The sequence below is a fragment of the Meles meles genome, chromosome 7 (assembly GCF_922984935.1).
Source record: "Meles meles chromosome 7, mMelMel3.1 paternal haplotype, whole genome shotgun sequence".
Classification (NCBI taxonomy): Eukaryota; Metazoa; Chordata; class Mammalia; order Carnivora; family Mustelidae; genus Meles; species Meles meles.
Window position 1 is genome coordinate 45,683,918 of NC_060072.1, and position 11,658 is coordinate 45,695,575.

The 11,658-nt window shown below is 44.4% G+C and overlaps 1 protein-coding gene across 1 annotated transcript in view; it reads right to left on the reverse strand.

Moving 5' to 3' along the window:
• The window catches only part of TRHDE (thyrotropin releasing hormone degrading enzyme), a 374,398-nt gene extending 365,611 nt beyond the window's left edge, over positions 1-8,787 (reverse strand). Inside the window, exon 1 of the mRNA XM_046013805.1 lies at positions 7,880-8,787. Within this exon, the coding sequence (XP_045869761.1) occupies positions 7,880-8,787 (908 nt within the window). The remainder of the gene's footprint in view (positions 1-7,879) is intronic.
• Positions 8,788-11,658: the final 2,871 nt, after the last annotated feature.

Below are 11,658 nucleotides of genomic sequence, written 5' to 3' on the forward strand. Positions count from 1 at the left end.
GTCTGCTGGATTTTAAAAATATCATTCTGTCTTCATCGTTGCCTTGTTAGGGTTGCATTCAGTTGGTGGAAGTGAGACTTCTTCTCTGTTTACTGCCATCAGAAACATCAAAGAAGCCTCTAAACAAGGTGCTCTTGGAGTAGAAAGTAATGAATTTGTGTTTTGAGTAAACTCAAGTAAGTCTGAAGTGGTAGCAGGACACCAGATAGAAGAAATACAAAAAATTAATTAAAAATAGAAACATTTTCATATACAGTATGGATACGAAATACACACGTAAATGCAGCAAGTAATATAAAACAGCAGGAGGCAGAAGGTAATCGGGACAAGTATTTCATTTTCTGTTTTTCTCCTGCTTTTTAAACAAAATCATTTTTATCTTTTAATGAATCTATTACCATAAAAAATGCTACTTCCAAAAGTGACATCCTAGAAGTGTCATTCCAAGAATGTCACTTTAGCATAACTAGAAAAACAGAAATAATATACATGTATTTTAATTCTCTTCTATCAAAAATAAATTACTTTATTTCTTAACAACTTGCCTATTTGACATTTTGGTTGAGCTAAGAAGGAGGGCGTAAAGCTCTGTGTTGCCTCTGAAGGATACAGAGAATTGATTTCTTCTTATTTCTGCGGAAGTTCACTAGGCAAGCTACTTGTGTCAAGTCATTATGATAAGATCCAGCAGAAGTAATGCATTAATGTTGGCTGATATTGCCAACAAATTACTGCATGTGATACAAAACAATTTCTGTTCCATTATTTTCAGTTCGCCTTTTCGTAAAGTTAAAATATGCATAGGAAACCAACATTTGCATAACTCTGTTAGCATTCAGATTGATTCGTGACTCTTCACTGTGGAACCCACCCAAACCAAGAGAACCTCACAAATGGCATGCCCTATTCGAGAGGTTTCTGTCTGGACCACATTTTTGCACACCACACATAAAGCAGCGAGAATGATCTTTGAGTTTCCTTCTACCTCAATTGCAATTTGCCTGGTGTTGCAATAGTTTCTGACTCTTAATAAAAACTCCCAAGACCTAAAGAAAAGTTCCAATAGAACTATTCCACTGTTTGCCATAGATGGACTCAGTTACAAGGTCATGGAAGTTACACATGTCCCATTTAAAGTGAAGGTTGTTAATCAATATGCAAATTATTATTCAATGACAAAACATTTTAAGCTAAAACGGGTTGTTGTTTAGACTGTGTGTTTTTATGTACTTCAATGAGTCATTAAACCTCTACCATTTCAGAAGAAAAGTGCTCCTGCTGAATATTCAGTGCTATAAGCAAGCATGTAATCTATTTTTTTTAAATAACCATTCTAGTAAACGAAAAACATAATGCAATAATGTCAGCAATATGTATGTAGGAAGTGGTGCATATGTGAATAATCGTGTTATAAAAACAGAGCACAATATTCACAATTGTTTTCCTATTTATGCACTAAATACTCTTATCAAAAATGAGTCCTGAGTGCTTGATCACCATTGATGAAGAGTATTATGAATGCACTAAAATTACCTTTGCAGGCCATAATATTAGGTTCTCATAAGAATAAATAAACTAGTGTCTGAGATTCATTTGTTTCATATTGGAAGGAGGCAGAGCAATACGTAAGTATTATGAAATACCGCTACTGTCAGAACTCAAATAAAGTCTTAGGAACAACAGCTAATGACTAGTGTGCCTTTTCCTTCATACTTGTGGTTTTTCTATTTGATGCACTAACTTGTGGTGACAACGAAGGCACCCCTCCGGCCCTTCAGCCACTGGTCTCTGCTATTCTCGCTGCTGATAGAGAGCAGTACCATAACTAGAGAGTTGTGCGTTCCTTTTGTTTCACACTCTCTTCCTGCTCTCTCAGCCCCCTCCAGCTCACAGGGCCTGGACCAAGCATGGGTTTCTCTCGCTGTGCAAAACCACAGTGCTGCTCTTCACTCTCTTCTTCAGAGTGAAAGGCTCTGCTTCCTCCTCTCTGTCTTTTGAACCTTGTTTGGGAGGAAAAACAGAGAGCTAGGAGGAATGTCCACGGGTGACCATTTCCCCACTGTCTTGATATTAGGGAAAAACCCGAACACAAGAATATTGACCCTATATGACCTTGTACCAATGCAAATAGTAGATCTCCAGCCATGGAATAATATAATAATATTAATACCCCCAAAAGAGCTTACCAATTGTCAGACATGGCTCTAAATGCTTTATTACTTAACTTGTGATCCTCACAATAACCCTAGGAAACAGGGTATCATTATCCCCATTTTCCAGATGAGGATACCAGACACAGAACAATTAGGAAATTTTGCCAGGGTCATAATGCTAGGAAGTGGCAGAATCAGGTCATGAGCACAGGCAGCCTGGATCCAGAGTCCCTGAACACACTAAGCACACACGTGCTCTTCCATCCAGCAACACAACCAAAAGCAGCTTGAACCTATTCTTAAAAGAGATGGAAAGTAACCAAGATTGGTAATTTTAAAACTTTTTTCTTTGTATACCCATCCTCTGATTTTTTTTTTCAGTTGTGTGGTCATAGGGAAAGATCTGAATAATTAAACTAAAACTTCAGCCTGCAAGTGAACCTAAGTCTACACTAAGAATTCATCCCACCCTAAGTCTACACTGGGAATTCACCCAATCCTGGAAAAATCAGTGCTAGGGCTCCCTAAACCAGGAAGCCACTCATTTATTCAGAAGCAGGGAAGGCAGGAGGGGTGAGCCGGGACCCCCTCACCCCACTTCAGCCCCATCCAATCTTGCCAATCTTATTTCCAACACCACCATACATTGTGGCCACGTGAAATCATTCCAGATTGGCCAGGAAACCTGGGGGAGGGGTTATCTTTCAACTTTATATTCTTCCAATTTCCATGTAGCAAGATTCTACTTGCTGGAGAGAACATCCACTCTCTAGTGGCAAAAAGCAGGAAGACCTGGGACTTTGAAAAACTCTGGAGGAACCTAGTCAACATAGCAAATCTGAAAGCATGTAAAGGACAAATGAATAATTAAAATGAAGTGGGCAATTTTGACAACGATGATGACAGGTGAGAGAATGAGGAACACCCTTCCTTACAAAAGGATGTCTTAAAGATCAATCATTTCTTCCTTGCTCCTTTTATATCATTCTTGAAGCTGTGCTTAAAGGAAGTGAGTCTTATTCTTGTCATCACATGGACAAATGTCCTCACCCTCAACAAACGGCCTCCCGCCCATCACCATACCCAGTGGTATGAGGAAATAAACATGCTTTGCAAACCAAACAAATACCAGAGAACCAGTCACAGGTCCACCTTTGTTTGAAACAGATCTAGAGCAGATAGGCCCTATTTAGGATTTAGAGTACTTTGCACACAGAAAAACACAGGCAAACTAATTTAACTCTTTGAGAGGAAGTATATGTTGTATTACTATCCAGGGTAATCAAATCAGATGGCACCATGAAAAGCACACAGGACAAACACCAATTGTATGGATTTTCCTATCTAAATGAGTCACTATTCATTATTAAATGATCAAAGTTTTGTGTGGTTTTTTTTGTTGTTGTTTTTTTTTTTTTGACAGAGAGAAGGAAACATCAGGAGAGGGAATCCCGCAGGGCGGGTGGGAGAGGGAGAATCAAGCTTCCTGCTGAGCAGGGACCTCAACGAGGGACCACATTCCAAAACCCTGGGATCATGACCTCAGCTGAAGGCAGGCACATATCAGACTGAGCAACTCAGGTGCCTCTGATCAAAGATTTTTAAAAATATTTTCTAGATTTGATTTACTGATGGCATTCTGAATTATGACCAAAATCCAGCTTGGGACTCTGTTAGGCCATATGGTTATGTGTGCCTGACAGAAAAACAATGAGCTAAGTCCATTAAGGAATTCTATAAAAAAGTTTTCACAGAAACAACTGGTTCTTACAGATTTTTCAGTACAGAGCCTTCTATAGAGGAGCAAAAAGACATAAACTCTAACTTGCTCATATAAAGATATCTCCTCTCCGGAATGAATGACAGAAATGAGGCTGCTTTCAATATAAAAGCCATGTGGTGGTTTTCTAGTTTTTATTAAATATCATGATTATTAATTCAGTCCGGGAAAGCACAAGGCATCAAATCATGTACACTAATACCACAGAAGATCAAATGCCTATCCATAAAATCCTCTATTCTTGCCACAAGACTTTTGCAAGAGAGTTTTTTGCAGTTCTCTTTGAGAACCACAATCTCATTTTTCCATTTTATTTGGAGATCATGGTTTCTCTTTAAAATAATCCTTTACAGAAAAAGACCACCCATTTTTAATTTGTCTTCTGTAACTGTGGCATGTTATAGACCCAATCAAAGTTTGTCAAAAAAAAAAAGTCTTCTATTTGAAAATGGATAAAACATTCATTTACTTTGAGTAAATTTCCTCTTTCGATCCAACCATCTGGTTCTAAATTAAGGTACCCTACTTTGAATATGGGTATGCTTGCCATCTGGCTACCCGAAAGCAGCAATTACTTCAGGTAAATGAACATATACCTAATTCTAAACAAGTATATTCTACTATAGGATAATCTGACATAAATACACACCCTTATTATCTGCCTGCTATGCACCAACTTGAGGAAAAAATGAGTATGTGCTCTGCCTAATGGAGATAATTTACCACTATGTGTAAACATTTCAAATTCAAGAGAATTTATGTACAATATTCAACAAGTGGTGAATTTCTCATTATCCGAATTATCAACTAAAAGTAGAGGAGCCTTGGGTTTCAAGGTAGAGTCTATCCTTCTGTCCTCTACCTTTCTCCAGTGCGGTATGAGAACCAGGAAAGGTAAGTGTTCCATGTAGGACAAAACCAGGTCCCATTCAATACCTTGTGGGGGATAAAACCTTCCAAGGGTCATAGGTATATAGCAATAGTGAGATCGAATTTTCCTGCCCTCACCCAAATTCTTTTTCTCAGACTTCTGAGAAGTGAACCAAAGAATCACCTTGACTCCTGGGTATTAATGTCTCCATATAGGCTAAATAAGGTGGACTCAATTGCAGCACTGCTCTTTTAAATACTTCCAGTTGCTCTCTGTGACTCCCCATTGGCAGAATAAATACCTATTTTATTGCAAAGATTATCCAATAATTAACTTGGCAAAAACTACAACTAACTAAAGACCATGATGTTTTATCATTAATCAGATGAAAATTTAGAATTTACATCTATGTCCTCTTTGAAAGTGTTTAAAAATATCAAATTACAGAGCATTTTGGGGACGAAATCATCACTAAAGTCCAAACCTGACTGAGTTCCTGACATTGGTATGTTTTAAAAATTCTCCAAGTAGCCATGGTAACAACAACAATCAAAAAAAAAAAAAGATTTAATAGATGTAATGTTCACATAATTGTGAACAGAGATTTCCTTTGCCATATTAACTCCAGTTAGAAACACACTCAAGAAATTATCATATTCACTCTGGTATTGAAGGAAAAAAAAAGAAGAAGAAGAAGGACTTTCTCTCAGATGCTGTTTAGAAACAAAAACCTGAGAGCTCCAGAAATATTGAATCCAGATTTTCTATTGGGATGCAGAATACAGCCACATGTGCTCTAGGTTAAACTTTCAACCACGTCATTTACATCTTTGGGAGAAAACTGAAGGAGAGAGTTTAAACACAAATATGCACTAGGGGTACAAGAAAACAGTTACGGGTCAAGCTGAAACATCTGGTCTTTTTAAGAGTCCTGCTAATTTGAATATACTGACCAAAACAAGCTCAGTTCCAACAAACATATTTTGGCATGGCTCAAAAAACAGGATTTGTTGGAAGTATTTATTTCACCAGAGCAAGATTTATCAGTGATATGCACTCCCACTATTAACATTTGGACATAAGCTTGTTTCCAAACACAACATGCAAATTTGCCTGCTATGCATTTCCCCCCCCCCATATTTGATATGATGGTGGGTTTTAAAAATGTACTTACTCTGTATTGTTTAGAATATGCTGAAGGAAGTGGTACAAAAGGGTTTAAATTATCCACACTTGATCTTAGTAGTTTGAAAGTGAATAATTTATACATTCACTTGTAGGAGGCTTTAACTACCACACAACTACTAAAGCATTAGAAAATTTATCTGAGGTTGTTTCATAGCAATATATAAATAATAAAACTTTTGTGTTCTCCCATAACACACTGACATTTCCCAGCCTCCTATACAATAACAACTTCTTCTGGGAGTTTCCAGCCACCACAAGCCCCAGTCGGTCCGAAAACCAAAGTTCAAGCCTCACTTCTCCACTGACAAACCTGCTGATCTCAAACACATGGGGCTGATCTCAGGCACCTGGGGCTGCTCTGAGCCCCAGTTTTCTGCTGTTGTGAAAATCATTTGAGGACAGAAGAGGCTCTTCCAGGGGTATTATTGCTAATCTCCAACCTGCCTCTACTTCTAAGGTTGTCAATTTTTTTTTAAGGTCATTTTGGTTGTTTGCTGGCCCTATCGTCATTTAATTAGTCAAAGTTGTTTTAAATGCAATGGATTAGGGCAAAAAGCAAAAATCACTTGTTTATTCATTCAGTAATATGCTTGAGTGCTGACTACCCCAGGATGCACAAAATAGCTCTTTGTATAGTAGACACTATATATGCCCCTTATTGGTTAAGTTCTTTTCAGTGCATTTGCTCATGGACACCTGCAACAATCCCTATGAAGACAGTACTCATTATTGTCCCCAAGTTAAAACTAAGAGTATGGGCTCCGGGGCCAAATTGCTTGGGTCTAAATCCCTGCTTTGTCAGCTCATTATGAGACAAATTACTTGACTTCTCTGTGCCTCCATTTCCCTACCTGTAAGATAGGAAGTGTCTTGTGGGACTAAGTTAATATATTTGGCTGGATAAGCACTAGAGATAGCCATTGTCAGGAGCTGATGACAGATTCCTCAGTGTCTTCCAGCCTTCACCACAGCTAACTCTGAATCTGGAATTCGAACCCACTTCTGTTTGACTCCAAAATCTGAGGTCTAAACAAGTTGTGAAAAACCCCACAGCCTCTCAGAAAAAAATAAAACAAAATACTGCCCAAATCTAAAAAGCATCAAAGGCACTCATTAACAAGGCACTGGAGACTGATGGCTAGCTTTCTCTCTTTGCACCACTGGAGTCATTTCCAGAGGCAGTAATTCAAGAACAACCACAAAAAACTAAAGTCACTCTGTGTCTGTGTTGAGAGACCTGGCAGCACCTGCAAGGACATTTCTCATTGCCATTGGCCATGGCAGCCTCCCCCAGACCCCTGTCGCCCTACCCTGAGTCTGTCACCTGGACCTGCTCTTACTGCTCTGAATCTCAACTTGCAGTTTTGGAAAACTTCATGCAGCCAGAGCTCACTGGCTGTTCTGTGCCTGCCAGATAACAGGCGAGGTGGGCATGCTGAGGCGGAGGGAAGGATTTTGCCCTGCACTGCCATCTCACCTGGATGCGCTACAGCCCTGGCCTTTGACCCCGCGAGTATTTTCCCTCGACGGTATCTTGGCAGACTTTCGATGTCACCCTGGCATCGCTCAGATTTCACACTACCCTTTAAAAATTGCTAGGCGCCATGCTGGCTAAGGAACTTTGACAGGAAGGAGTTCCAGACTAGAGGAGGGGGTGGCATTCAACGTTTGGTGCTGGTGACTGTGTGAAGTTGGCAGCGGTGAAAGCCAGGGCATCTGGGAGACCCCAGGGGTTCTGGGTGACGGCCCTACCCCACCTTCGCTTCCTTCACCCACCCCGCGCTTTTCGGTCTCGGAAGCCAACCCGGTCCCCCGGGTCGCCGGCCGCCCAGCCTTTCAAGCAGCTTGGCTGGGTGGGGCGGTGCCGGGCACCGCCTCCCTCCCTACCTTCTCTCCCCGTGGAGCACGTAGGAGCTGCGGAAGAAGCCCAAGAGCTCGTTCTCGATCAGGGCGTTGTAGATGATCTTCAGGTTGTAATTCCTCTGCGCGTCCAGGGTCCTATTCAGCACCACCACTAAGACCTGGGTTTGCGGGTAGAGGAAAAAACCGGCCACCGGGACAGCCCCGGCCACCCGGTCCTCGGCCACCTGCACCTTCTCAACCGCCACCCGGGAGGCGTGCAGCACGACGTAGCGGGTGGCGTTCCGGCACGCGATCTCCACGTTGACCTCGCCGGAGAAGGTGAAGTTCTCCATGAAGGCGGTGAGCATTAGGTTGTAGTGCAGCGGCTTGAGGTGGCCGGACAGGCGCAGCTGCGTCCACGGCTGCCACTGCTCCCGCTCCTCCTCCGACGGCGGCTGGGCGGACGGGGTCCCAGGAGTGGCCTCTCCGCCTGCCTCGGGCTGCGAGGAGTCCCCGCCAGCCTGGTGGTTGCGCCGGGCGGAACCCGGAAGGCTCCCGTTGCCCCCGCGTGCCGGGAAGCCGGCGAGACCGCCGTCGGCGCCCGGGGCTGCGCTAGCTCCGCACTCGTCGAAGCGCAAGCTGAGCAACACCGCGAGCATGGTGACCGCGAGAAGTGCCACGATGGACACCGCGAAGGCCAGCACGAGCCGCTTGTGCACCGTGATGTGGCGCTCGGTTGTGCGGGGTCGCACCCCCACGGAGTCCGTCCACGGGTCCGAGAGCCCCCTGCCGCCGGTCCGGAGCGCGGCGTCGTTCTCCCCCATGGTGGCCGCGAAGGGTGAGCTGCTCTTCTCAGCCCCCTCCTCCTCCTCCTTCTTCTTCTTCCTCTTCTTTTTCTTCTTCTTCTTTTTCTTCTCCTCCTCTTGCTCCCCCCGCTCGCCGTCCAGGGCCATCACACAGCCTCCTCCTCCTCCCCCGCCCCCTCAGGCACCCCCCGCGGGCGGGCCACCCGGGCCACCGCCGGCGCAGGCATCAGAGAGCGCACGCGGGCCGAGGGCGCGACGCCAGCTGGGACCCTGGAGACGCCGGCCCAGGTTCTTTTAAGACGGGTTCTGGCCGCAGGCGACGGCAACCTTGGCGCCCCCCATCAGCCCCGCCTTTCTCAGGACACTGGCGGCCCAGGCGCGGGGCGGCGAGGTCTGGGACGCGCCCAACTTAGGGAGCGTCTCGCTCGCCCCACCGCGCGCTACTTCTCAGGCCGGCGCGGGGCGCCAGGGCACATGCTGCCTCCGCCCCCGTGCGCCTGCGGCTCCCGGCTCGCCCTCCCCTGCGTCCGGCTCTCGCCAGGCTCTCCGCGGGAGCCTTCCAGCGGGTCCTCGGCTAGAAAGAACGGGGAGCAGTGGAGAGGGAAGTTAGGGCTTCCGCTTTCTCTCCCCACTCCAGCGGTGGCGTTCAGTCCTCTGGGTGGGATGTGCTCGCAGCGGCAGCAGCAGCGGAGGCGCCCAAGCTATGCACTCCGCAGCCGGGGGCGAGAGGATGGCCGGGGAAGAAGACAGCGGGGTGAAGCAGGCGGGCGAAGTCCCAGGGCCGCAGAGCTGCGCCGGGAATCTGCCCTGAAGAAGCCGTCTCTTCCACCCCGGACACTTTAAGCAGCGGGGGCGGCAAACGGCGTGAGGTTGCAGACCGGACAGCGAGCCTCCCTCGTTCCGACGTTGCTCTGACCTCCGGGGATGACAAGTGAGCAAGAGGTGTCCGGTCGGGCCATCCCCTTCAGGTAGATGATGCTCCGGGTTTGCTCTGTATCCCCGTGGGGAGAGCCGGAGTGCGTGTGTGCGAGTGCGAGTGTGTGTGCATGTGTGTGCGCGTGTGTGCCTGTGTGTACACACAGTCTCCGGGTCCAGATTGCCAAGGCTACTCTGACTGCATTCAGGGACTGAAACTCCCCGAGAAAGGCAAAGGAGAGAGAGAGAGACCGCGAGGAGGCAGGGAAGGCGGGAGGGAGGGGAGCGGCTGAGCGGCAGAGGCAGGCACTGGGAGATTAGAGAGCTTTTCTCCGCTCTGTCACACCAGACACCCACAGCCACAGAGGGGGTTGCTGAGCCGCCTGCAAGAAGTACATTGTAAATCTTCAGCGCAGCCAGCCTGGCAGTCTCCCTTTTTCCCCCGACTCCTTAGCCTCACTGCGCTTCTCGGAGGGATCCTTGGAGCTTTTGGCTATTAACATCGAGAGCAAAGGAAGATCCTGGTGCGGAGACGTGGTTTTATCAGATTTCACATCAGGCTCGCAGGATTTGGAGGATTGTATGTAAATTGAAACAAATTCTCCAAAGCCTGACTACGTATATTATACTGTTGTGATGAGTCCAGGTGTTCAGTATGAAAATACAAGTTAGCAATGAAGCATTAGAATCTAGTAGGAAAGGCTAAATAAAAGAAGTACTTTCCCCAATGAATAATTTCTATTTATAGATTGGGGAAATGATTAAAATCGAATGCCTATATCCAGGACCAAAAACTTGAGACTGAGACAAGCTGGGGATCTGAGCCCCATCACTGGGGACTGACTAGAGCAGTGAACAAATATATTCCATGATTGACCAGTTTTTCACTTCACCCAGCCACAATTGCTTTTTTTGCAGTTTTTAGTGTTATCAGGAAAATCGTTTAAACTTTTTTTAGAACAGTTATCAAGAGGAAGTTTTGCTGATAGCAGGAGCATCCAAACAGGTTCACAGACTGTTGGCTGGTTATGGACTTCTAAGTTTATTGAAGTTTTACAGTGCAGAGTGTGTATGAGTATATGGGATATGCAAGCCTTAGGATTTGTGTGAAGAACTTAAATTGGAATAATATTCAGAAAGCAGCCACCCCCAAAGGTAACAACTAAGAGGCAGGAGTCTCCAGATTTTAATAAAGTATAATGGAATTCAGAGCCAATAAAAAAATGAAAAATAAATAGAAAATAAAGAATAAAAAGTAATTCCTTTTTACGTGTTTCTTTCACATCTTCAAATCCTGAAGGCATTTTAAAAATCATGTCCATAATTATTTTTCTTACAAAAAGGAAAGTTAAATGCTTCTGGCTTTGTACACGTCCTGAAAATGTACAACTAAAATATTATGTTTGGCTTTAAAAGCATGAACAAACAGAAGAGATGAAATACACATCAACTTTAGCCTGACAACCACTGAAAACAGCCCTGCTCAATGAAGCTCTTTTCTATTTACCCCCAGATGGGATATATTCCCAATACCATACATTCCAAAGGTCCATTTGAATCCTTTTTAAATTATGATCAAAAGAAGTGCCAGGGTGGGATTTTTTTTTTTTTTTAAGCATGTTGTATGTGGGCCGTTAGCAACAGACCAAGGGAAATGCCACATTCTGTTCAAGTTACTTTTTTCTGCTCTGTTTTTAAATCTCCATGATCTTGCTGTCCATATGTATCTGGCTGTATGCATTTTAAGAGTTGAGGAGTTGGGATTTGTTAGTTTGTTTTGACAGAATCAGGAAATACAGTACAGGCAGTCAAAAAGCACTGTGTGACTCTTAGGAGGCCACTAGACTTCTCTGACCGCAGGGGGCTAATCTGGCAAGTCAGGATTATTGACCTAAAATCCATGGATTCAACTCACTGTGATTATCAAGAGGGGCCTGGAACCCCCGGGAAGTTTTAGAATCACTGCCTAAATGAAGAGTTCATCCACTAAGGAATCTCTGAGACCTTTCTCTAAAATGATATTAGTCAAGAAAAGATTCAAAGAAGAAAGGCTTTTTAAATCTTATTTGTATTTTACGGAAGTATATATGTACTTCTGAAAAT